The 27,962-nt window shown below is 41.6% G+C and overlaps 4 protein-coding genes across 8 annotated transcripts in view; 1 reads left to right on the top strand and 3 right to left on the bottom strand.

Annotated features, from left to right (window-relative positions):
• Positions 1 to 225: 225 nt before the first annotated feature.
• On the bottom strand, positions 226 to 2,334 carry LOC148059997 (uncharacterized). Of its 4 annotated transcripts, none has more exons than XM_087779392.1 (4): positions 2,200 to 2,334; positions 1,549 to 2,106; positions 343 to 420; positions 226 to 300 (listed from the first exon to the last, which is right to left on the bottom strand). In XM_087779392.1, the coding sequence occupies exons 1-4, from the start codon at positions 2,332 to 2,334 to the stop codon at positions 232 to 234; spliced, it is 840 nt and encodes a 279-aa protein (XP_087635518.1). In that variant the 3' UTR covers positions 226 to 231. The 4 variants fall into 4 exon arrangements, with proteins under 4 accessions (XP_087635518.1, XP_087635517.1, XP_087635515.1 ...); XM_087779391.1 differs by having other exon boundaries at positions 232 to 309; XM_087779389.1 differs by having other exon boundaries at positions 232 to 420.
• On the top strand, positions 2,219 to 3,579 carry LOC148059996 (ribosome quality control complex subunit NEMF-like). Of its 2 annotated transcripts, XM_087779395.1 has the most exons (4): positions 2,219 to 2,301; positions 2,362 to 2,405; positions 3,160 to 3,239; positions 3,418 to 3,579. In XM_087779395.1, the coding sequence occupies exons 1-4, from the start codon at positions 2,293 to 2,295 to the stop codon at positions 3,507 to 3,509; spliced, it is 225 nt and encodes a 74-aa protein (XP_087635521.1). In that variant the 5' UTR covers positions 2,219 to 2,292; the 3' UTR covers positions 3,510 to 3,579. The 2 variants fall into 2 exon arrangements, with proteins under 2 accessions (XP_087635521.1, XP_087635520.1); XM_087779394.1 differs by lacking the exon at positions 2,219 to 2,301 and having other exon boundaries at positions 2,321 to 2,405.
• LOC148059995 (kelch domain-containing protein 2-like) lies at positions 3,515 to 26,117 on the bottom strand. The gene is made up of 14 exons (XM_087779388.1): positions 26,025 to 26,117; positions 18,926 to 19,107; positions 18,789 to 18,871; positions 18,620 to 18,737; positions 18,455 to 18,564; positions 11,785 to 11,866; positions 11,651 to 11,731; positions 11,514 to 11,594; positions 11,403 to 11,461; positions 11,221 to 11,330; positions 11,096 to 11,168; positions 5,748 to 5,835; positions 5,638 to 5,690; positions 3,515 to 3,916 (listed from the first exon to the last, which is right to left on the bottom strand). The coding sequence occupies exons 2-14, from the start codon at positions 19,103 to 19,105 to the stop codon at positions 3,805 to 3,807; spliced, it is 1,230 nt and encodes a 409-aa protein (XP_087635514.1). The 5' UTR covers positions 19,106 to 19,107; positions 26,025 to 26,117; the 3' UTR covers positions 3,515 to 3,804.
• Positions 26,118 to 26,566: 449 nt separating this feature from the next.
• pole2 (polymerase (DNA directed), epsilon 2) overlaps positions 26,567 to 27,962 on the bottom strand; it is a 5,478-nt gene continuing 4,082 nt past the window's right edge. Inside the window, exons 12-18 of the mRNA XM_087779879.1 lie at positions 27,901 to 27,955; positions 27,784 to 27,843; positions 27,245 to 27,322; positions 27,086 to 27,194; positions 26,853 to 27,029; positions 26,726 to 26,793; positions 26,567 to 26,666 (exon numbers count right to left, since the gene is read on the bottom strand). Coding sequence (XP_087636005.1) covers positions 26,648 to 26,666; positions 26,726 to 26,793; positions 26,853 to 27,029; positions 27,086 to 27,194; positions 27,245 to 27,322; positions 27,784 to 27,843; positions 27,901 to 27,955 — 566 coding nt within the window. The 3' untranslated portion in view covers positions 26,567 to 26,647. The remainder of the gene's footprint in view (positions 26,667 to 26,725; positions 26,794 to 26,852; positions 27,030 to 27,085; positions 27,195 to 27,244; positions 27,323 to 27,783; positions 27,844 to 27,900; positions 27,956 to 27,962) is intronic.

Raw genomic sequence — 27,962 nt, 5'->3', positions numbered from 1 at the left:
ACCAATATATCAACGAATGGCTGAAAACATTAAAAAAGTTTCTAGAGCTTGAGGCGAAGCTGAAGCTCCACAGTTTGAGGTCAAACCTCAACCTTGACCTTCATGACTCTCTGGTCTCACAGAAGACGAGCGAGCTCCAGATGCAGCTGCTCGGGGTGAAGACCAAGCGTCACATGATCATCTCACGCTGACATCACTTCCTGTCGCAGTCGGTCAGAGCCGCCAAGGAGGTCAAAGACGAGAGTAAGAAGGGGAAGAACCGCGAGGAGCCGAGCAGACCAGCACCTGCTCAGGAACCACCTCAACCACCTCAACCAACTCAACTACCACCACCTCAACCACCTCAACCAACTCAACCACCTCAACCACCTCAACCAACTCAACTACCACCACCTCAACCACCTCAACCACCTCAACCACCTCAACCACCACCTCAACCACCTCAAACACCTCAACCACCACCTCAAACACCTCAACCACCACCTCAACCACCTCAACCACCACCTCAACCACCTCAACCACCTCAACCACCACCTCAACCACCTCAACCACCTCAACCACCTCAAACACCTCAACCACCTCAACTACCTCAACCACCACCTCAACCACCTCAACCCCCAACCACCTCAACCACCACCTCAACCACCTCAACCACCACCTCAACCACCTCAACCACCACCTCAACCACCTCAACCACCTCAAACACCTCAACCACCTCAACTACCTCAACCACCACCTCAACCACCTCAACCCCCAACCACCTCAACCACCTCAACCACCTCAAACACCTCAACCACCTCAACTACCTCAACCACCACCTCAACCACCTCAACCCCCAACCACCTCAACCACCTCAACCACCACCTCAACCACCTCAACCCCCAACCACCTCAACCACCTCAACCACCACCTCAACCACCTCAACCACCTCAACCACCACCTCAACCACCTCAAACACCTCAACCACCACCTCAACCACCACAACCACCTCAACCACCTCAACCACCTCAACCACCTCAACCACCACAACCACCTCAACCACCTCAACCACCTCAACCACCTCAACCACCTCAACCCCCAACCACCTCAACCACCACAACCACCTCAACCACCTCAACCACCTCAACCACCTCAACCACCTCAACCCCCAACCACCTCAACCACCTCAACCACCTCAACTACCTCAACCACCACCTCAACCACCTCAACCACCTCAAACACCTCAACCACCACCTCAACCACCACAACCACCTCAACCACCAACCACCACAACCACCTCAACCACCTCAACCACCAACCACCTCAACCACCTCAACCACCTCAAACACCTCAACCACCACCTCAACCACCACAACCACCTCAACCACCTCAACCACCAACCACCTCAACCACCTCAACCACCACCTCAACCACCTCAAACACCTCAACCACCACCTCAACCACCACCTCAACCACCACCTCAACCACCTCAACCACCTCAACCACCACCTCAACCACCTCAAACACCTCAACCACCACCTCAACCACCACCACCACAACAACTACAACAACCACCTCAACCACCTCAACCACCTCAACCACCACCTCAACCACCTCAAACACCTCAACCACCACCTCAACCACCACCACCACAACAACCACCTCAACCACCTCAACCACCACCTCAACCACCACCACCACAACAACTACAACAACCACCTCAACCACCTCAACCACCTCAACCACCTCAACCACCTCAACCACCAACCACCTCAACCACCACAACCACCACAACCACCACAACCACCTCAACCACCTCAACCACCAACCACCAACCACCTCAACCACCTCAACCACCTCAACCACCACCTCAACCACCTCAAACACCTCAACCACCACCTCAACCACCACCACCACAACAACTACAACAACCACCTCAACCACCTCAACCACCTCAACCACCACCTCAACCACCTCAAACACCTCAACCACCACCTCAACCACCACCACCACAACAACCACCTCAACAACCACCTCAACCACCTCAACCACCACCTCAACCACCACCACCACAACAACTACAACAACCACCTCAACCACCTCAACCACCTCAACCACCTCAACCACCTCAACCACCAACCACCTCAACCACCACAACCACCACAACCACCACAACCACCTCAACCACCTCAACCACCAACCACCAACCACCTCAACCACCTCAACCACCTCAACTACCACCACCTCAACCACCTCAACCACCTCAAGCCCAGGACCAGGAGCCCGTGAAGAAGCCGGAGCAGCAGGGAGGAGATGGAGAAGGTCCGGTGGAGCAGGAAGACAAGGTGCCGTCATGATGCTAACCTCGGCTTGTGTCCTCAGGCTCAAGGTCAAACTCACACCTGGGACGCAGAAGAAGGGAAAAGGTGAGACGTCATGTGACCAAACACAAGCAGCAACTCTTGACTGTAGAAGAAGAAACAATCTGTACTAATGTAATATAATCTAAACTAATGTAATATAATCTAAACTAATGTAATCAAATCTAAACTAATGTAGTATAATCTCAACTAATATAATATAATCTAAACTAATGTAATATAATCTAAACTAATGTAATATAATCTCAACTAATATAATATAATCTAAACTAATGTAATATAATCTAAACTAAACTAATGTAATCAAATCTAAACTAATGTAATATAATCTCAACTAATATAATATAATCTAAACTAATGTAATCAAATCTAAACTAATGTAATATAATCTAAACTAATGTAATATAATCCAAACTAATGTAATATAATCTAAACTAATGTAATATAATCTAAACTAATGTAATATAATCCAAACTAATGTAATATAATCCAAACTAATGTAATATAATCTAAACTAATGTAATATAATCCAAACTAATGTAACAAATGACTAAATTATGTGGAAATTGATCTAAAAACTTTAGACTTGTTACATATTTTCATATCATTTACATATTATTTGGTGCCTTTACATTATTTTGATGTTTCACTTTCATAATGTTTTTACTTAACTTACTTTTAAACGTGTGAGGTTTGATCTTAAATCCTCTTTTGAATTCAAAACACTTTGTTTGTTTTTAAATGTTTTGGTGGAACATGTGACTTCATAACTGAGTGAAGATACACTTGTTTGTTGCAGCTGCTCGCACAGCAGTTCTGAGCTTCATGAAGGGCAAAGACACGAGCGCCAGAGAGAAGGACCTTCTGCGCAGCATCAAGGTTTGAATCTTCTTCTGACCTTCAACGAGACAAATGTTCTTCACCTGCTGATGATGGAGCTTCAGGGCAGCAGGGGGCGCTCTCGCTTGTGAAGGACTGGAGAGCGACATCTAGTGAAGCTCCATGAAGACCTCAGGGTTTCTGTACGTGTGACCTTGACTCGGTTCTTCTCCTGCAGGACGCGGACTTGTTCAGGAACGTTCCTGGAAAAGTCAAAGTCTCGGCTCCGAACCTTCAGGCGGCGAAGAAGAAATGAACGACCAGAGCTGAACATCACGAGTTAAAAGTTTGTTTATTCATGAAAACAATCGTTTACAATAAAAAACAACAAAAGGTGCAATTTTTACACAATTTTACACAATTTTACACAATTTTACAATTTTCATTTACACGACCTTCAGGCTGAAGGTCAAGTTAAATTAAAGACACTGAAACCACATAAATACCAATATATACAAACGGCGCCTCCTGCTGGTGTCAATTAAAGAAGCAGCAAAAGTGTCAATCATGTCGTTGCCCTGGAAACGAACTCGACTCGTCTTGAAGTTTGAAAGCTTGAGGATCTTCATCCTGTTGCTTTGATTCTCCTCCTGAGGCTGTTGAGCAGGTGTTTGGGGAGACAGTCCCAGATCTGGACCAGACGCCTCTGGTGCTGCAGGACCGTCTCCATGCTGAGCCTGGACAGACGGGGTCAGAGCGAGGTCACAGGTGAGACTATCAGAGCGAGGTCACAGGTGAGACTATCAGAGCAAGGTCACAGGTGAGACTATCAGAGCGAGGTCACAGGTGAGACTATCAGAGCGAGGTCACAGGTCGCAGGTGAGACTATCAGAGCGAGGTCACAGGTGAGACTATCAGAGCGAGGTCACAGGTGAGACTATCAGAGCGAGGTCACAGGTGAGACTATCAGAGCAGGTCACAGGTGAGACTATCAGAGCGAGGTCACAGGTCACAGGTGAGACTATCAGAGCGAGGTCACAGGTGAGACTATCAGAGCAGGTCACAGGTGAGACTATCAGAGCGAGGTCACAGGTGAGACTATCAGAGCGAGGTCACAGGTGAGACTATCAGAGCGGGTCACAGGTCACAGGTGAGACTATCAGAGCGAGGTCACAGGTGAGACTATCAGAGCGAGGTCACAGGTGAGACTATCAGAGCGAGGTCACAGGTGAGACTATCAGAGCGAGGTTACAGGTCACAGGTGAGACTATCAGAGCGAGGTCGCAGGTGAGACTATCAGAGCGAGGTCACAGGTGAGACTATCAGAGCGAGGTCACAGGTCGCAGGTGAGACTATCAGAGCGAGGTCACAGGTGAGACTATCAGAGCGAGGTCACAGGTGAGACTATCAGAGCGAGGTCACAGGTGAGACTATCAGAGCGAGGTCACAGGTGAGACTATCAGAGCGAGGTCACAGGTGAGACTATCAGAGCAGGTCACAGGTCACAGGTGAGACTATCAGAGCAAGGTCACAGGTGAGACTATCAGAGCGAGGTCACAGGTCACAGGTGAGACTATCAGAGCGAGGTCACAGGTGAGACTATCAGAGCAGGTCACAGGTCACAGGTGAGACTATCAGAGCAGGTCACAGGTCACAGGTGAGACTATCAGAGCGAGGTCACAGGTGAGACTATCAGAGCGAGGTCACAGGTGAGACTATCAGAGCGAGGTCACAGGTGAGACTATCAGAGCGAGGTCACAGGTGAGACTATCAGAGCGAGGTCACAGGTGAGACTATCAGAGCAGGTCACAGGTCACAGGTGAGACTATCAGAGCAGGTCACAGGTCACAGGTGAGACTATCAGAGCGAGGTCACAGGTGAAACTATCAGAGCGAGGTCACAGGTGAGACTATCAGAGCGAGGTCACAGGTGAGACTATCAGAGCGGGTCACAGGTCACAGGTGAAACTATCAGAGCGAGGTCACAGGTGAAACTATCAGAGCAGGTCACAGGTCACAGATGAGACTATCAGAGCGAGGTCACAGGTGAAACTATCAGAGCGAGGTCACAGGTGAGACTATCAGAGCGAGGTCACAGGTGAAACTATCAGAGCGAGGTCACAGGTGAGACTATCAGAGCGAGGTCACAGGTGAGACTATCAGAGCGAGGTCACAGGTGAGACTATCAGAGCGGGTCACAGGTCACAGGTGAGACTATCAGAGCGAGGTCACAGGTGAGACTATCAGAGCGAGGTCACAGGTGAGACTATCAGAGCGAGGTCGCAGGTGAGACTATCAGAGCGAGGTCACAGGTGAGACTATCAGAGCGAGGTCACAGGTGAGACTATCAGAGCGAGGTCACAGGTGAGACTATCAGAGCGAGGTCACAGGTGAGACTATCAGAGCGAGGTCACAGGTGAGACTATCAGAGCAGGTCACAGGTGAGACTCCAGACTCACCTGAACAGGGTCTTGGGTTGGACGTCAAACACCAGCAGCTTGTTGCTGTGAGCCTGTCGGGAAACAAACGTTGACTCTCTGAAGGTTGAGGTTCGAAGGTCGAGACTCACGGCTCTTTGACGAGAGATGAGGTTGTTGGCACATCCTCCGAACACGAAGACCTCCCCGTCAGGACCAGCGCCGGCCGAGTGCCAGAGTCTGCAGACACACCACAGAAGTTCTGATTCAAACATCTCGATACGTTCCTCAGGAGCCGACAACACATCCCGACCTTTGACATTTGACCCACAAATTCAACACTGATCGTTTTTTAACAATACAAGTCTGGAAACTTTAAAACTCGGATCTGCTGAAGAAGAAACGGCAGCGTAAAGAACCAACTCAACACAGACTCATCGGAGACGGCAGCGTAAAGAACCAACTCAACACAGACTCATCGGAGACGGCAGCGTAAAGAGACTCATCGGAGACGGCAGCGTAAAGAACCAACTCAACGCAGACTCATCGGAGACGGCAGCGTAAAGAACCAACTCAACACAGACTCATCGGAGACGGCAGCGTAAAGAACCAACTAAGGTAGACTTGTTGGAGACGGCAGCGTAAAGAACCAACTAAGGTAGACTTGTTGGAGACAGCAGCATAAAGAACCAACTCAACGCAGACTCATCGGAGACGGCAGCGTAAAGAGACTCATTGGAGACGGTAGCGTAAAGACACAACTCAACACAGACTCATCGGAGACGGCAGCGTAAAGAACCAACTCAACACAGACTCATCGGAGACGGCAGCGTAAAGAACCAACTCAACACAGACTCATCGGAGAGGGCAGCGTAAAGAGACTTATTGGAGACGGCAGCGTAAAGAACCAACTCAACGCAGACTCATCGGAGAGGGCAGCGTAAAGAGACTTATTGGAGACGGCAGCGTAAAGAACCAACTCAACACAGACTCATCGGAGACGGCAGCGTAAAGAACCAACTCAACACAGACTCATCGGAGACGGCAGCGTAAAGAACCAACTCAACACAGACTCATCGGAGACGGCAGCGTAAAGAGACTCATTGGAGACGGCAGCATAAAGAACCAACTCAACACAGACTCATCGGAGACGGCAGCGTAAAGAGACTCATTGGAGACGGCAGCGTAAAGAACCAACTCAACACAGACTCATCGGAGACGGCAGCGTAAAGAGACTCATTGGAGACGGCAGCATAAAGAACCAACTCAACACAGACTCATCGGAGACGGCAGCGTAAAGAGACTCATTGGAGACGGCAGCATAAAGAACCAACTCAACGCAGACTCATCGGAGACGGCAGCGTAAAGAACCAACTCAACGCAGACTCATCGGAGACGGCAGCGTAAAGAACCAACTCAACGCAGACTCATCGGAGACGGCAGCGTAAAGAACCAACTCAACGCAGACTCATCGGAGACGGCAGCGTAAAGAGACTCATTGGAGACGGCAGCGTAAAGAACCAACTCAACGCAGACTCATCGGAGACGGCAGCGTAAAGAGACTCATTGGAGACGGCAGCGTAAAGAGACTCACCGGAGACGGCAGCGTAAAGAACCAACTCAACGCAGACTCACCGGAGACGGCAGCGTAAAGAACCAACTCAACGCAGACTCATCGGAGACGGCAGCGTAAAGAACCAACTCAACGCAGACTCATCGGAGACGGCAGCGTAAAGAGACTCATTGGAGACGGCAGCGTAAAGAACCAACTCAACGCAGACTCATCGGAGACGGCAGCGTAAAGAGACTCATTGGAGACGGCAGCGTAAAGAGACTCACCGGAGACGGCAGCGTAAAGAACCAACTCAACGCAGACTCACCGGAGACGGCAGCGTAAAGAACCAACTCAACGCAGACTCACCGGAGACGGCAGCGTAAAGAACCAACTCAACACAGTCTCATCGGAGATGGCAGCGTAAAGAGACTCACCGGAGATGGCAGCGTAAAGAACCAACTCAACACAGACTCATCGGAGACGGCAGCGTAAAGAGACTCATTGGAGAAGGCAGCGTAAAGAGACTCACCGGAGACGGCAGCGTAAAGAACCAACTCAACACAGACTCATCGGAGACGGCAGCGTAAAGAACCAACTCAACGCAGACTTGTCGGAGACGGCAGCGTAAAGAGACTCATTGGAGACGGCAGCGTAAAGAACCAACTAAGGTAGACTTGTTGGAGACGGCAGCGTAAAGAACCAACTCAACACAGACTCATCGGAGACGGCAGCGTAAAGAACCAACTCAACGCAGACTCATCGGAGACGACAGCGTAAAGAACTAACTCCACGCAGACTCGTCGGAGACGGCAGCGTAAAGAACCAACTAAGGTGGACTTGTTGGAGACGGCAGCGTAAAGAACCAACTCAACACAGACTCATCGGAGACGGCAGCGTAAAGAACCAACTCAACGCAGACTCATCGGAGACGGCAGCGTAAAGAACCAACTCAACGCAGACTCGTCGGAGACGGCAGCGTAAAGAACCAACTAAGGTAGACTTGTTGGAGACGGCAGCGTAAAGAACCAACTCAACGCAGACTCGTCGGAGACAGCAGCATAAAGAATCAACTAAGGTAGACTTGTTGAAGACGGCAGCGTAAAGAGACTCATTGGAGACGGCAGAGTAAAGACACAACTCAACACAGACTCATCGGAGACGGCAGCGTAAAGAACCAACTCAACACAGACTCATCGGAGACGGCAGCGTAAAGAGACTCATTGGAGACGGCAGCGTAAAGAACCAACTCAACACAGACTCATCGGAGACGGCAGCGTAAAGAACCAACTCAACACAGACTCATCGGAGACGGCAGCGTAAAGAGACTTATTGGAGACGGCAGCGTAAAGAACCAACTCAACGCAGACTTATTGGAGACGGCAGCGTAAAGAACCAACTCAACGCAGACTTATTGGAGACGGCAGCGTAAAGAACCAACTCAACACAGACTCATCGGAGATGGCAGCGTAAAGAGACTCATTGGAGACGGCAGCGTAAAGACACAACTCAACACAGACTCATCGGAGACGGCAGCGTAAAGAGACTCATTGGAGACGGCAGCGTAAAGACACAACTCAACACAGACTCATCGGAGACGGCAGTGTAAAGAACCAACTCAACACAGACCCACCGGAGACGGCAGCGTAAAGAACCAACTCAACACAGACTCATCGGAGACGGCAGCGTAAAGAACCAACTCAACACAGACTCATCGGAGACGGCAGCGTAAAGAGACTCATTGGAGACGGCAGCGTAAAGAACCAACTCAACACAGACTCATCAGAGACGGCAGCGTAAAGAGACTCATTGGAGACGGCAGCGTAAAGAACCAACTCAACACAGACTCATCGGAGACGGCAGCGTAAAGAACCAACTCAACGCAGACTCATCGGAGACGGCAGCGTAAAGAACCAACTCAACACAGACTCATCGGAGACAGCAGCGTAAAGAACCAACTCAACACAGACTCATCGGAGACGGCAGCGTAAAGAACCAACTCAACACAGACTCATCGGAGACGGCAGCGTAAAGAGACTCATTGGAGACGGCAGCGTAAAGAACCAACTCAACACAGACTCATCGTAGACGGCAGCGTAAAGAGACTCGTTGGAGATGGCAGCGTAAAGAACCAACTCAATGCAGACTTATTGGAGATGGCAGCGTAAAGAACCAACTCAACGCAGACTTATTGGAGACAGCAGCGTAAAGAACCAACTCAACGCAGACTCATCGGAGACGGCAGCGTAAAGAACCAACTCAACGCAGACTCGTCGGAGACGGCAGCGTAAAGAACCAACTAAGGTAGACTTGTTGGAGACGGCAGCGTAAAGAACCAACTCAACACAGACTCATCGGAGATGGCAGCGTAAAGAGACTCATTGGAGACGGCAGCGTAAAGACACAACTCAACACAGACTCATCGGAGACGGCAGCGTAAAGAGACTCATTGGAGACGGCAGCGTAAAGACACAACTCAACACAGACTCATCGGAGACGGCAGTGTAAAGAACCAACTCAACGCAGACTCACCGGAGACGGCAGCGTAAAGAACCAACTCAACACAGACTCATCGGAGACGGCAGCGTAAAGAACCAACTCAACACAGACTCATCGGAGACGGCAGCGTAAAGAACCAACTCAACACAGACTCATCGGAGACGGCAGCGTAAAGAGACTCATTGGAGACGGCAGCGTAAAGAACCAACTCAACACAGACTCATCGGAGACGGCAGCGTAAAGAACCAACTCAACGCAGACTCATCGGAGACGGCAGCGTAAAGAACCAACTCAACACAGACTCATCGGAGACAGCAGCGTAAAGAACCAACTCAACACAGACTCATCGGAGACGGCAGCGTAAAGAACCAACTCAACGCAGACTCATCGGAGACGGCAGCGTAAAGAACCAACTCAACACAGACTTATCGGAGATGGCAGCGTAAAGCGACTCATCGGAGACGGCAGCGTAAAGAACCAACTCAACACAGACTCATCGGAGATGGCAGCGTAAAGAGACTCATTGGAGACGGCAGCGTAAAGAACCAACTCAACGCAGACCCACCGGAGACGGCAGCGTAAAGAACCAACTCAACACAGACTCATCGGAGACGGCAGCGTAAAGAACCAACTCAACACAGACTCATCGGAGACGGCAGCGTAAAGAGACTCATCGGAGACGGCAGCGTAAAGAACCAACTCAACGCAGACCCACCGGAGACGGCAGCGTAAAGAACCAACTCAACACAGACTCATCGGAGACGGCTGCGTAAAGAACCAACTCAACACAGACTCATCGGAGACGGCAGCGTAAAGAGACTCATCGGAGACGGCAGCGTAAAGAGACTCATTGGAGACGGCAGCGTAAAGAACCAACTCAACACAGACTCATCAGAGACGGCAGCGTAAAGAGACTCATTGGAGACGGCAGCGTAAAGAACCAACTCAACACAGACTCATCGGAGACGGCAGTGTAAAGAACCAACTCAACGCAGACCCACCGGAGACGGCAGCGTAAAGAACCAACTCAACACAGACTCATCGGAGACGGCAGCGTAAAGAACCAACTCAACACAGACTCATCGGAGACGGCAGCGTAAAGAGACTCATCGGAGACGGCAGCGTAAAGAGACTCATTGGAGACGGCAGCGTAAAGAACCAACTCAACACAGACTCATCAGAGACGGCAGCGTAAAGAGACTCATTGGAGACGGCAGCGTAAAGAACCAACTCAACACAGACTCATCGGAGACGGCAGCGTAAAGAACCAACTCAACGCAGACTCATCGGAGACGGCAGCGTAAAGAACCAACTCAACACAGACTCATCGGAGACGGCAGCGTAAAGAGACTCATTGGAGACGGCAGCGTAAAGAACCAACTCAACGCAGACTCACCGGAGACGGCAGCGTAAAGCATGACTCAGGCAGAGACGTAAGAGCTAACGTACCTGGGACTATCAGTGTGTTCGTGTTTGAACGTCTTCCACTCGTTCTTGCTGATGCTGTAGATCCAGGCGTCACCTGTCGAGCCACATGTCAATCAGCGTCATTGACACGTTCGTGTGAGACTCACTGAGCGTCTGCTCGTCCGTGGTGAAGCCTCCGAAGAGAAAGATCTGATCATGTGACACCGGCGTGAAGGAGTGCCAGGACCGACCCACTGGACCGTGCTGAGGGACCACCCTGGAGGTCACAGTCGTACCATCTCAGAACTTCATGAAGCTTCGTGGACACATCAGGACCTTCCAAACTCACACTTCATGCCACTCCCAGGTGTCCAGGTCCAGGTAGTACATGTCGTTCAGACGGAAGTTCTGCAGAGATGAAGGCGTGAGCAGCAGCTGCAGCGACGCTGGTCCTTCTCACCTTGTATCGTCCTCCGAACACGTAGCCTCGGCGGCCCAGCGTGGCGCAGGCGTGGGCGGCTCTGGGCGACGGCGGCTTCCCCTGCAACACAGACGCATCACTTCCTGCCGACCACGGGTCCGGCGGCGACGGGTTACCGTGGTGACGGGCTGGCTCCAGGTGTTGGTCTCCAGGTCCAGGATGTGGACGTGGTTGTTCCAGCCTCGGCCCGCGTCCCACTGAAGCCACGGTGGGTTTAGACTCGGAGTGTTGAAGGTCGAGACAAACTTACTGGTAACGACGACTCGTCGAACTCAAAGGTTCCTCGATGAGACGCTTCGGGAGCCAAACCGTAACCTCCGAAGAACACCAGCCTGAGAGACGCGTCCAGACATTATTACAACCATTCAAACTCAATATAGATGTTGGTTTAATGACTCCAGACAGAACCAACAGAACCAACAGAACCAACAGAACCAACAGAACCAACAGAACCAACAGAACCAACAGAACCAACAGAACCAACAGAACCACTGGATCCAATCATGCCACGAGCAGAATCTTTATATACTTAATTAAAATCTGGTCCATTTTTAATTTTGAAATGGAAACAAATTGAATAAAAAATGCAACCTTTCAATAAACTCATTAAATGTACTGTATTCTCCGGACTAAAGTGTGTTTTCTTCATAGTTTGTCCGCGACTTATACTCTGATTTATACTGGAGCGACTTATGTGTGAAATTATTACCACATTATTATATCATGTCACATGTTATTCTCACACTAAACCACCAGAGGGCGCTCTAGGCCTGTGTTGATCATTTCCACGTAGAAGAGGAAGCATCTTCTACCTCCGGAGTTAGTTAGTTGTTTAAAAGTGACACGAGGATGAAGAGTTATTTGTTACACGGATGGTTTGGTAAACTAGTTAGTTATTGATGCTATAGTTCTCTGAATAACTCTTCATATGTTATGTTAACATACCAGGTTCTCACTTCATGTAACGGAACATTATTCTGTTGTTGCCTCTAGTTTTATTTTAAACTTTCAAGATCACATGTCTGTTCTTGGATTTTATCAAATACATTTCCCCCAAAAACACGACTTATACTCCAGTGCGACTTATATATATTTTTACTTCTTTATTATGCATTTCATGGCTGGAGATACTTGTGCTCCGGAGACACTGATAGAAGATACTAATATAGAAGATACTAATATAGAAGATACTAATATAGAAGATACTAATATAGAAGATACTAATATAGAAGATACTAATATAGAAGATACTAATATAGAAGATACTAATATAGAAGATACTAATATAAAAGATACTAATATATAAGATACTAATACAGAAGATACTAATACAGAAGATACTAATATAGAAGATACTAATATAGAAGATACTAATATAGAAGATACTAATATAAAAGATACTAATATAAAAGATACTAATATAGAAGATACTAATATAAAAGATACTAATACAGAAGGTACTAATACAGAAGATACTAATATAGAATATACTAATATAGAAGATACTAATATAGAAGATACTAATACAGAAGATACTAATACAGAAGATACTAATATAAAAGATACTAATACAGAAGGTACTAATACAGAAGATACTAATATAGAATATACTAATATAGAAGATACTAATATAGAAGATACTAATACAGAAGGTACTAATACAGAAGATACTAATATAGAATATACTAATATAGAAGATACTAATATAGAAGATACTAATACAGAAGATACTAATACAGAAGATACTAATATAGAAGATACTAATATAGAAGATACTAATATAGAAGATACTCATATAAAAGATACTCATATAAAAGATACTAATATAAAAGATACTAATATAAAAGATACTAATATAGAAGATACTAATATAGAAGATACTAATATAGAAGATACTAATACAGAAGATACTAATACAGAAGATACTAATATAGAAGATACTAATATAGAATATACTAATACAGAAGATACTAATACAGAAGATACTAATATAGAAGATACTAATATAGAAGATACTAATATAAAAGATACTAATATAAAAGATACTAATATATAAGATACTAATATAGAAGATACTAATACAGAAGATACTAATACAGAAGATACTAATACAGAAGATACTAATACAGAAGATACTAATACAGAAGATACTAATATAGAAGATACTAATATAGAAGATACTAATATAGAAGATACTAATACAGAAGATACTAATATAGAAGATACTAATATAGAAGATACTAATATAGAAGATACTAATATAAAAGATACTAATACAGAAGATACTAATACAGAAGATACTAATACAGAAGATACTAATATAGAAGATACTAATACAGAAGATACTAATACAGAAGATACTAATACAGAAGATACTAATACAGAAGATACTAATATAGAAGATACTAATATAGAAGATACTAATATAGAAGATACTAATATAGAAGATACTAATATAGAAGATACTAATATAAAAGATACTAATACAGAAGATACTAATAGAGAAGATACTAATACCGAAGATACTAATATAGAAGATACTAATATAGAAGATACTAATATAGAAGATACTAATATAGAAGATACTAATATAGAAGATACTAATATAGAAGATACTAATATAAAAGATACTAATACAGAAGATACTAATACAGAAGATACTAATATAGAAGATACTAATATAGAAGATACTAATATAGAAGATACTAATATAGAAGATACTAATATAAAAGATACTAATATAGAAGATACTAATATAGAAGATACTAATATAAAAGATACTAATACAGAAGATACTAATACAGAAGATACTAATATAGAAGATACTAATATAGAAGATACTAATATAGAAGATACTAATATAGAAGATACTAATATAGAAGATACTAATATAAAAGATACTAATACAGAAGATACTAATACAGAAGATACTAATACAGAAGATACTAATATAGAAGATACTGATACAGAAGATACTAATATAGAAGATACTAATATAGAGGATACTAATATAGAAGATACTCATATAAAAGATACTAATATATAAGATACTAATATAAAAGATACTAATATAGAAGATACTAATACAAAAGATACTAATACAGAAGATACTAATACAGAAGATACTAATACAGAAGATACTAATATAGAAGATACTAATATAGAAGATACTAATATAGAAGATACTAATATAGAAGATACTAATATAGAAGATACTGATATAGAAGATACTAATATAGAAGATACTAATATAGAAGATACTAATATATAATATACTAATATAGAAGATACTAATATAGAAGATACTAATATAGAAGATACTAATATAGAAGATACTAATATAGAAGATACTGATATAGAAGATACTAATATAGAAGATACTAATATAGAAGATACTAATATAGAAGATACTGATATAGAAGATACTAATATATAAGATACTAATATAGAAGATACTAATATATAATATACTAATATAGAAGATACTAATATAGAAGATACTAATATAGAAGATACTAATATAGAAGATACTAATATAGAAGATACTAATATAGAAGATACTAATATAAAAGATACTAATATAAAAGATACTAATATAAAAGATACTAATACAGAAGATACTAATATAGAAGATACTAATATAGAAGATACTAATATAGAAGATACTAATATACAAGATACTAATATAGAAGATACTAATACAGAAGATACTAATACAGAAGATACTAATATAAAAGATACTAATATAAAAGATACTAATACAGAAGATACTAATACAGAAGATACTAATATACTGTAGAAGATACTAATATAGAAGATACTAATATAAAATATACTAATATAAAAGATACTAATACAGAAGATACTAATATAAAAGATACTAATATAAAAGATACTAATACAGAAGATACTAATACAGAAGATACTAATACAGAAGATACTAATATAGAAGATACTAATATAGAAGATACTAATATAGAAGATACTAATATAAAAGATACTAATATAGAAGATACTAATATAGAAGATACTAATACAGAAGATACTAATATAAAAGATACTAATATAAAAGATACTAATACAGAAGATACTAATACAGAAGATACTAATACAGAAGATACTAATATAGAAGATACTAATATAGAAGATACTAATATAAAAGATACTAATATATAAGATACTAATATAGAAGATACTAATATAGAAGATACTAATATAAAAGATACTAATACAGAAGATACTAATACAGAAGATACTAATACAGAAGATACTAATATAGAAGATCCTAATATAGAAGATCCTAATATAGAAGATCCTAATATAGAAGATACTAATATAGAAGATCCTAATATAGAAGATCCTAATATAGAAGATACTAATATAGAAGATACTAATATAGAAGATACTGATATAGAAGATCCTAATATAGAAGATCCTAATATAGAAGATCCTAATATAGAAGATACTAATATAGAAGATACTAATATAGAAGATCCTAATATAGAAGATCCTAATATAGAAGATACTAATATAGAAGATATTAATATAGAAGATACTAATATAGAAGATCCTAATATAGAAGATCCTAATATAGAAGATACTAATATAGAAGATCCTAATATAGAAGATACTAATATAGAAGATACTAATATAGAAGATACTAATATAGAAGATACTAATATAGAAAATACTAATATAGAAGATACTAATATAGAAGATACTAATATAGAAGATACTAATATAGAAGATACTAATATAGAAGATACTAATATAGAAGATACTGATATAGAAGATCCTAATATAGAAGATCCTAATATAGAAGATCCTAATATAGAAGATACTAATATAGAAGATCCTAATATAGAAGATCCTAATATAGAAGATACTAATATAGAAGATACTAATATAGAAGATACTGATATAGAAGATCCTAATATAGAAGATCCTAATATAGAAGATCCTAATATAGAAGATACTAATATAGAAGATACTAATATAGAAGATCCTAATATAGAAGATCCTAATATAGAAGATACTAATATAGAAGATATTAATATAGAAGATCCTAATATAGAAGATCCTAATATAGAAGATACTAATATAGAAGATCCTAATATAGAAGATACTAATATAGAAGATACTAATATAGAAGATACTAATATAGAAGATACTAATATAGAAAATACTAATATAGAAGATACTAATATAGAAGATACTAATATAGAAGATACTAATATAGAAGATACTAATATAGAAGATCCTAATATAGAAGATCCTAATATAGAAGATACTAATATAGAAGATACTAATATATAAGATACTAATATAGAAGATACTAATATAGAAGATACTAATATAGAAGATACTAATATATAAGATACTAATATAGAAGATACTAATATAGAAGATACTAATATAAAAGATACTAATATAGAAGATACTAATATATAAGATACTAATACAGAAGATACTAATACAAAAGATACTAATACAGAAGATACTAATACAGAAGATACTAATATAAAAGATACTAATATAAAAGATACTAATACAGAAGATACTAATATAGAAGATCCTAATATAGAAGATACTAATATAGAAGATACTAATATAGAAGATACTAATATAGAAGATACTAATATAGAAGATACTAATATAGAAGATACTAATATAGAAGATACTAATACAGAAGATACTAATATAGAAGATACTAATATAGAAGATACTAATATAGAAGATACTAATATAGAAGATACTAATATAGAAGATACTAATATAGAAGATACTAATATAGAAGATCCTAATATAGAAGATCCTAATATAGAAGATACTAATATAGAAGATACTAATATATAAGATACTAATATAGAAGATACTAATATAGAAGATACTAATATAGAAGATACTAATATATAAGATACTAATATAGAAGATACTAATATAGAAGATACTAATATAAAAGATACTAATATAGAAGATACTAATATATAAGATACTAATACAGAAGATACTAATACAAAAGATACTAATACAGAAGATACTAATACAGAAGATACTAATATAAAAGATACTAATATAAAAGATACTAATATAAAAGATACTAATACAGAAGATACTAATATAGAAGATCCTAATATAGAAGATACTAATATAGAAGATACTAATATAGAAGATACTAATATAGAAGATACTAATATAGAAGATACTAATATAGAAGATACTAATATAGAAGATACTAATACAGAAGATACTAATATAGAAGATACTAATATAGAAGATACTAATATAGAATATCCTAATATAGAAGATACTAATATAGAAGATACTAATATATAAGATACTAATATAGAAGATACTAATATAGAAGATACTAATATAGAAGATACTAATATAGAAGATACTAATATAGAATATCCTAATATAGAAGATACTAATATAGAAGATACTAATATATAAGATACTAATATAGAAGATACTAATATAGAAGATACTAATATAGAAGATACTAATATAGAATATCCTAATATAGAAGATACTAATATAGAAGATACTAATATATAAGATACTAATATAGAAGATACTAATATAGAAGATACTAATATAGAAGATACTAATATAGAAGATACTAATATATAAGATACTAATATAGAAGATACTAATATAGAATATCCTAATATAGAAGATACTAATATAGAAGATACTAATATATAAGATACTAATATAGAATATCCTAATATAGAAGATACTAATATAGAAGATCCTAATATAGAAGATACTAATATAGAAGATACTAATATAGAAGATACTAATATAGAAGATCCTAATATAGAAGATACTAATATAGAAGATACTGTATCATCACTTCTATGATAAACAAACACGTTAAACTTCGACTCATGAACGTCTCGACAAACTCTCACCGATTGTTGCTCGACCAGCAGCCGAGCTTGTCTTTGGACGAGGGAGGAACTCCTCTGAGGCTCATCTCCTCCCACACCAGGCTGGAGGCCCTCAGGGGCAGCCGGTAGATCTGAGGGACACGGGTCAGAGATGTTCCCCCAGAGAGACGGACCAGGTCCACGTACCCGGTTGGTGTTCCCGTGGTCGTGATGTCCTCCGAACAGGTAGAGGACGCCGTGCACGCAGGCGCCGCAGCTGCCGGACATGGACTTGTGCAGGTTCCCGCTGCACGAGTGTTTGCTCCTGCAGACGCCAGAGTGAGTCTCTAGATGTTCCGAGGGTCCTTGAACTCACCACAGCCCGGCCTCGGTGTCGTAGACCCACATCTCGTAGCGCGGCAGGTACAGGTCGAAGAAGCCGCGGTTCTGGGCGCTCTTCTGCGGGCGACAGGTTACTTCACGCTCAGGTGAGAGGTGACAGGTGTGTCTCACCTTGTACCCCCCCCACACGTACATCAGGACGCCGTCCATCACCGCCACGTGACCGCTGCGCTCGGCCGGCGCCTCCGGGCGAAGCTTCTCCGCCGCGCCGTCGTCCACGGCAACCGCCTCCTCCTCCTCGTCCACGTCGTTCAAGATCCACACCACGTCTGGAGGAGCTCGATCCGCCATCTCTGTGGACACAGAAGCTTACTCCAGGTACTCTTCACTTTACTCTTCACTTTACTCCAGGTACTCTTCACTTTACTCTTCAGTTTACTCTTCACGTTACTCTTCACTTTACTCTTCACTTTACTCTTCAGTTTACTCTTCACTTTACTCCAGGTACTCTTCACTTTACTCTTCACTTTACTCTTCAGTTTACTCCAGGTACTCTTCACTTTACTCTTCACTTTACTCTTCACTTTACTCTTCAGTTTACTCCAGGTACTCTTCACTTTACTCTTCACTTTACTCCAGGTACTCTTCACTTTACTCTTCACTTTACTCCAGGTACTCTTCACTTTACTCTTCACTTTACTCCAGGTACTCTTCAGTTTACTCTTCACTTTACTCTTCACTTTACTCTTCAGTTTACTCCAGGTACTCTTCACTTTACTCTTCACTTTACTCCAGGTACTCTACACTTTACTCTTCACTTTACTCTTCACTTTACTCTTCAGTTTACTCCAGGTACTCTTCACTTTACTCTTCACTTTACTCCAGGTACTCTTCACTTTACTCTTCACTTTACTCCAGGTACTCTTCACTTTACTCTTCACTTTACTCCAGGTACTCTTCAGTTTACTCTTCACTTTACTCCAGGTACTCTTCACTTTACTCTTCACTTTACTCCAGGTACTCTTCACTTTACTCTTCACTTTACTCTTCACTTTACTCCTGGTACCCTTCAGTTTACTCTTCACTTTACTCCAGGTACTCTTCACTTTACTCTTCACTTTACTCCAGGTACTCTTCACTTTACTCTTCACTTTACTCCAGGTACTCTTCACTTTACTCTTCACTTTACTCTTCACTTTACTCCTGGTACCCTTCAGTTTACTCTTCACTTTACTCCAGGTACTCTTCACTTTACTCTTCACTTTACTCCAGGTACTCTTCACTTTACTCTTCACTTTACTCCAGGTACTCTTCACTTTACTCTTCACTTTACTCCAGGTACTCTTCACTTTACTCTTCACTTTACTCCTGGTACTCTTCACTTTACTCTTCACTTTACTCCAGGTACTCTTCAGTTTACTCTTCAGTTTACTCTTCACTTTACTCCAGGTACTCTTCAGTTTACTCTTCACTTTACTCCAGGTACCCTTCAGTTTACTCTTCACTTTACTCCAGGTACTCTTCACTTTACTCCAGGTACTCTTCAGTTTACTCTTCACTTTACTCTTCACTTTACTCCAGGTACTGTTCAGTTTACTGTTCAGTTTACTCTTCACTTTACTCCAGGTACTCTTCAGTTTACTCTTCACTTTACTCCAGGTACTCTTCAGTTTACTCTTCAGTTTACTCTTCACTTTACTCTTCACTTTACTCTTCACTTTACTCCAGGTACTCTTCAGTTTACTCTTCAGTTTACTCTTCACTTTACTCCAGGTACCCTTCAGTTTACACTTCAGTTTACTCTTCACTTTACTCCAGGTACTGTTCAGTTTACTCTTCACTTTACTCCAGGTACCTTTCAGTTTACTGTTCAGTTTACTCTTCACTTTACTCCAGGTACTCTTCAGTTTACTCTTCACTTTACTCCAGGTACCCTTCAGTTTACTCCAGGTACTGTTCAGTTTACTCTTCACTTTACTCTTCACTTTACTCCAGGTACCTTTCAGTTTACTCTTCAGTTTACTCTTCACTTTACTCCAGGTACTCTTCAGTTTACTCTTCACTTTACTCCAGGTACTGTTCAGTTTACCCTTCACTTTACTCCAGGTACTCTTCACTTTACTCTTCACTTTACTCCAGGTACCCTTCAGTTTACTCTTCACTTTACTCTTCACTTTACTCCAGGTACTCTTCAGTTTACTCTTCAGTTTACTCTTCACTTTACTCCAGGTACTCTTCAGTTTACTCTTCACTTTACTCCAGGTACTCTTCAGTTTACTCTTCACTTTACTCCAGGTACCCTTCAGTTTACTCCAGGTACTGTTCAGTTTACTCTTCACTTTACTCTTCACTTTACTCCAGGTACCTTTCAGTTTACTCTTCAGTTTACTCTTCACTTTACTCCAGGTACTCTTCAGTTTACTCTTCACTTTACTCCAGGTACCCTTCAGTTTACTCTTCACTTTACTCTTCACTTTACTCCAGGTACCCTTCAGTTTACTCTTCACTTTACTCTTCACTTTACTCCTGGTACCCTTCAGTTTACTCTTCACTTTACTCCAGGTACTCTTCACTTTACTCTTCACTTTACTCCAGGTACTCTTCACTTTACTCTTCACTTTACTCCAGGTACTCTTCACTTTACTCTTCACTTTACTCCAGGTACTCTTCACTTTACTCTTCACTTTACTCCTGGTACTCTTCACTTTACTCTTCACTTTACTCCAGGTACTCTTCAGTTTACTCTTCAGTTTACTCTTCACTTTACTCCAGGTACTCTTCAGTTTACTCTTCACTTTACTCCAGGTACCCTTCAGTTTACTCTTCACTTTACTCCAGGTACTCTTCACTTTACTCCAGGTACTCTTCACTTTACTCTTCACTTTACTCTTCACTTTACTCCAGGTACTGTTCAGTTTACTGTTCAGTTTACTCTTCACTTTACTCCAGGTACTCTTCAGTTTACTCTTCACTTTACTCCAGGTACTCTTCAGTTTACTCTTCACTTTACTCTTCACTTTACTCCAGGTACTCTTCAGTTTACTCTTCAGTTTACTCTTCACTTTACTCCAGGTACCCTTCAGTTTACTCTTCAGTTTACTCTTCACTTTACTCCAGGTACTGTTCAGTTTACTCTTCACTTTACTCTTCACTTTACTCCAGGTACCTTTCAGTTTACTGTTCAGTTTACTCTTCACTTTACTCCAGGTACTCTTCAGTTTACTCTTCACTTTACTCCAGGTACCCTTCAGTTTACTCCAGGTACTGTTCAGTTTACTCTTCACTTTACTCTTCACTTTACTCCAGGTACCTTTCAGTTTACTCTTCAGTTTACTCTTCACTTTACTCCAGGTACTCTTCAGTTTACTCTTCACTTTACTCCAGGTACTGTTCAGTTTACCCTTCACTTTACTCCAGGTACTCTTCACTTTACTCTTCACTTTACTCCAGGTACCCTTCAGTTTACTCTTCACTTTACTCTTCACTTTACTCCAGGTACTCTTCAGTTTACTCTTCAGTTTACTCTTCACTTTACTCCAGGTACTGTTCAGTTTACACTTCACTTTACTCTTCACTTTACTCCAGGTACCTTTCAGTTTACTCTTCAGTTTACTCTTCACTTTACTCCAGGTACTCTTCAGTTTACTCTTCACTTTACTCTTCAGTTTACTCCAGGTACTGTTCAGTTTACTCTTCACTTTACTCTTCACTTTACTCCAGGTACCTTTCAGTTTACTGTTCACTTTACTCTTCACTTTACTCCAGGTACCTTTCAGTTTACTCTTCACTTTACTCTTCACTTTACTCTTCACTTTACTCCAGGTACCCTTCAGTTTACTCTTCAGTTTACTCTTCAGTTTACTCTTCACTTTACTCCAGGTACTGTTCAGTTTACTCTTCACTTTACTCCAGGTACCCTTCAGTTTACTCTTCAGTTTACTCTTCACTTTACTCCAGGTACTGTTCAGTTTACTCTTCACTTTACTCTTCACTTTACTCCAAGTACTCTTCAGTTTACTCTTCACTTTACTCCAGGTACTGTTCAGTGTACTCTTCAGTTTACTCCAGGTACCCTTCAGTTTACTCCAGGTACCCTTCAGTTTACTCTTCACTTTACTCTTCACTTTACTCCAGGTACCCTTCAGTTTACTCCAGGTACCCTTCAGTTTACTCCAGGTACCATTCAGTTTACTCCAGGTACTCTACAGTTTACTCCAGGTACTCTTCAGTTTACTCCAGGTACCCTCCAGTTTACTCCAGGTACTCTACAGTTTACTCCAGGTACCCTTCAGTTTACTCCAGGTACTCTACAGTTTACTCCAGGTACTCTACACTTTACTCCAGGTACTCTACACTTTACTCCAGGTACTCTACAGTTTACTCCAGGTACCCTTCAGTTTACTCCAGGTACTCTACAGTTTACTCCAGGTACCCTTCAGTTTACTCCAGGTACTCTACAGTTTACTCCAGGTACCCTCCAGTTTACTCCAGGTACTCTTCACTTTACTCCAGGTACTCTACACTTTACTCCAGGTACTCTTCACTTTACTCCAGGTACTCTACACTTTACTCCAGGTACTCTACAGTTTACTCCAGGTACCCTCCAGTTTACTCCAGGTACTCTACAGTTTACTCCAGGTACCCTCCAATTTACTCCAGGTACTCTTCACTTTACTCCAGGTACTCTACACTTTACTCCAGGTACTCTACAGTTTACTCCAAGTACTCTACAGTTTACTCCAGGTACCCTTCAGTTTACTCCAGGTACTCTACAGTTTACTCCAGGTACCCTCCAGTTTACTCCAGGTACTCTTCACTTTACTCCAGGTACTCTACAGTTTCATTCTAATGCTCTCTCTTCATCCTTTCATCTGCTCTCTCTTCCTCTTTTCATCTGCTCTCTCCTCCTCCTTTCATCTGCTCTCTCTTCTTCATCCTTTCATCTGCTCTCTCTTCCTCCTTTCATCTGCTCTCTCTTCTTCATCCTTTCATCTGCTCTCTCTTCCTCCTTTCATCTGCTCTCTCTTCTTCATCCTTTCATCTGCTCTCTCTTCCTCCTTTCATCTGCTCTCTCTTCTTCATCCTTTCATCTGCTCTCTCTTCCTCCTTTCATCTGCTCTCTCTTCTTCATCCTTTCATCTGCTCTCTCTTCTTCATCCTTTCATCTGCTCTCTCTTCCTCTTTTCATCTGCTCTCTCTTCCTCTTTTCATCTGCTCTCTCTTCCTCCTTTCATTTGCTCTCTCCTCCTCCTTTCATCTGCTCTCTCTTCATCCTTTCATCTGCTCTCTCTTCCTCCTTTCATCTGCTCTCTCCTCCTCCTTTCATCTGCTCTCTCTTCATCCTTTCATCTGCTCTCTCTTCCTCTTTTCATCTGCTCACTCCTCCTTTCATCTGCTCTCTCTTCATCCTTTCATCTGCTCTCTCTTCCTCTTTTCATCTGCTCTCTCTTCCTCCTTTCATCTGCTCTCTCTTCCTCCTTTCATCTGCTCTCTCTTCCTCCTTTCATCTGCTCTCTCTTCCTCCTTTCATCTGCTCTCTCTTCCTCTTTTCATCTGCTCTCTCTTCCTCCTTTCATCTGCTTTCTCCTCCTCCTTTCATCTGCTCTCTCTTCATCCTTTCATCTGCTCTCTCTTCCTCCTTTCATCTGCTCTCTCCTCCTCCTTTCATCTGCTCTCTCTTTATCCTTTCATCTGCTCTCTCTACATCCTTTCATCTGCTCTCTCTTCCTCCTTTCATCTGCCCTCTCTTCCTCTTTTCATCTGCTCTCTCTTCCTCCTTTCATCTGCTCTCTCTACATCCTTTCATCTGCTCTCTCTTCCTCCTTTCATCTGCTCTCTCCTCCTCCTTTCATCTGCTCTCACTTCATCCTTTCATCTGCTCTCTCTTCATCCTTTCATTCTAATGCTCTCTCTTCATCCTTTCATTCTAATGCTCTCTCTTCCTCCTTTCATTCTAATGCTCTCTCTTCATCCTTTCATCTGCTCTCTCTTCCTCTTTTCATCTGCTCTCTCTTCCTCCTTTCATCTGCTCTCTCTTCCTCCTTTCATCTGCTCTCTCTTCCTCTTTTCATCTGCTCTCTCTTCCTCCTTTCATCTGCTCTCTCTTCATCCTTTCATCTGCTCTCTCTTCCTCTTTTCATCTGCTCTCTCTTCCTCCTTTCATCTGCTCTCTCTTCCTCCTTTCATCTGCTCTCTCTTCCTCTTTTCATCTGCTCTCTCTTCCTCCTTTCATCTGCTCTCTTCTTCATCCTTTCATCTGCTCTCTCTTCCTCCTTTCATCTGCTCTCTCTTCCGAACCTGAATATTGTTGCTGGTTCACCTGAGGCTTCAGTCCTGCATCATGACAGGTGTCATCAGACGCTTCAACCAATCAGATCGTGAGTCGACGTCAGTGATGCGTTCGTGTGTCAGAGACTCTGATGTTGTTTCTTCACTACACACACGTGTTCTGGACACACAAGTGTCTGTGATGCAACAAAGCCGTCGTTAAATCATCAACACTCTGGATCAGTGATGGACTCCACACGGTCCTCAGTCCTGGAGTCAAAGAGGCTCGTGGTGCGTTTATTATTGTGTTGATCGTTGACGTCATCGTAACTGTTGACGTGACGCAGCTGCTGGTTCAACACGTGTTCGATAACTTATGATGCAGGAAGTGTGTGTTGTTGCCATGGAAACAGTGATATTTCCAGTGATTGATGCTCATGTCAATAATGTAAGTTTCTTATTGAGCAAAAACACGTCGGATCCACGTGTTTAAATAACATTAAAGTAGTTTATTTAGAGGTGGATTCATTCAGAAGACACAAGCTATAAGAAACACACATATAGATATAGATCTAGATCTAGATATAGATACTGATACAGTAACAATAAATCAGCTCATGACAGAGAAAGTCGCTCGATTATGACCAACATGTTCAAACGTGAGAAACTGTTCGAGGATAGTTTTTATAGTTTTAAGATAAAAGTATAAAAAAGATTCAACTATCGATAAATATTCTAATAGTTTGAGACAAAGTAACAACAGACTCACTTTGTTGCATCTTTATGGTTCTTGTTATTTAAACATCTGGAGGTTTAGTTAAAAACACGGATGATCAGATTATAAACATCTTTGTGTTTTAAACACAAATCAAAGTTTTATTCATGAAACTGAAATAATGTCTCAGTTTATCAAACAGCTGACGTTTGTTTACTTCGATATCAAAGCTATAAGTTCGTCTCTGTAACAAACATTCCTGCGAGGGAGAAACAAATCATCTCTTACCGGAACAAACGATGCTTTTATGGAGAATTTCACAAATATTTGTTCGCCATTTGAGAGCTCGTCTTCAGAGGCACGGCCGGAAGTGACGCGAGGTCACATCCGGCGCCTTCAAATACAAACACGGAAGTTCTTGACTTTGTTTTTCACTTTAAAATACATTTAATAACGACTTAATATTAGAACATTCTTCTGTTATTTATTCTCATGTCGGACGAATATATGATGAAAACAAATATGAATAATAAATTCTGCTATTCAGATCATTTTATTTAAATATAAAATCGTAAATGTGACAAAAACGCAACATTTATTTCATCTTTCCTCTCAAAAGACAAATGTTAGAAATAAAGAATATTATCTTCAAACTAAAATCATCATTTACAAGTTATATAACGATGAATTTAAAGTCAAATATAAATACAGTTTCTTTAGTTTTATTTCTATACTGGCTCAAGTTAACATGTTTATTATCTAAAGATGGTGTTTTATCCCAGTTTAACAGGAAGTTCAACATGTTTTTAACAATAAAGACTTTATCACAGTGAGAGTAAAACAAGACTTTATTCATGACATTTATTTTACATTTAAAAACAATAAGATTAAAATAACAAAAACATTCCTCCTCAGACGCCTTGAAGTTTGCTGTAAGAAGAAAAGCGAGTTAAAGGATGAAGAGGTTCAGACGAGAGGGTCGGGGTCACCTGTCCTCCACCGAGCGACTGGACGGATAATACACCTTGAACTTGAAGCCGCTCCTCGGGAACGAGCCCTAGAATCAGATCCACATGATGAGGAGGAACCGCTGGACGGCTAGGGTTAGGGTCTCACCGGGTTGATGCACAGACAGTCGGACGAGCTCACGTCGAACGGGTCGTACTTGTCGGCGAACACGAGGACGTCCGGCACCGGATACACTCGCAGCGAGGCGTCGTACGACCAGAACACGGGGCTCACGTAGAGGGGCAGTGGACTCAGGTGACCCTGGGCCAGGATGGTCTTGACGAACTGGACGAGGGAAGACGAGTCGGCGCTGGAATCATGGCGAGGACGACGACACTCACGTGGTTGGGGATGTCCAGGTTCTGGTTGGGGACCCGGAGGCAGTTCCTGCACATCTTGTTGACCAGGTCTTCCCTCAGGATCACCATCTCCTGGCTGCAGTACTGGATCCTGAGGGGCTCGGGTTAGAGGTCGAGTCTCGCGTCATGACGGCGTCTCACCTGCAGGGGTTGGTGGTGAACACGGAGAAGGGAACTCGCTCTCGGAACTCCTCGGTGATGTGGTCCGCCAGCGGAGGTCTGAGGGGAGAGAGTTCAAAGGTCGGACAGTGACGAGTATCGATGAACTCACAACATACATCCATGCTTTACTCTCAAACTGTTTTAACTTTGATATTAACATCTCTTTGTCAAATGAACTAAAATGAAAGACAAAATATGTCCAAACATCAGCTTTAGAAGCTGCTGGAGTCACTGTATCCTCTCGTCCTCAGTCATCATTCTTCCTTTAGCTGTGAGGATGTAACGACTGCTGCCATCTAGAGGCCGGAGGTTAAGTTGCAACACAAACATGTACAAATGCTGAATATTTAATGATGATTGTAAAAATATATATACATAGAATTATGTTATTTTAAACCCTTCATTGAAATATAAACTTTATTATAATTCGGATAAAAATGTGAAAAAACTGCATCGTAAAAAGATTGTTATTTATCCGTGTATTGATTGATTTAACCCTCTAGGGTCAAGGGACTCACCTGGGTAAGATGGTACCTGGACCAGGATCTTCTGGACCAGGAACAAACACGAAACGACTACTGCGTGAGGAAGACGAAGATTAAAAACACGACTGAGGTCACGACCTGGTTCCTCACCTGCGGTGGACGTTGGGGAAGCTACAGATGAGGTCCGCCAGAACCTTCAGAGACTCTGAACC

The sequence above is a fragment of the Callionymus lyra genome, chromosome 18 (assembly GCF_982586985.1).
Source record: "Callionymus lyra chromosome 18, fCalLyr1.hap1.1, whole genome shotgun sequence".
In the NCBI taxonomy this organism is placed as follows: domain Eukaryota; kingdom Metazoa; phylum Chordata; class Actinopteri; order Syngnathiformes; family Callionymidae; genus Callionymus; species Callionymus lyra.
Note: the sequence above shows the minus strand (reverse complement) of the source record. Positions and strands in the feature narration are given on the sequence as shown.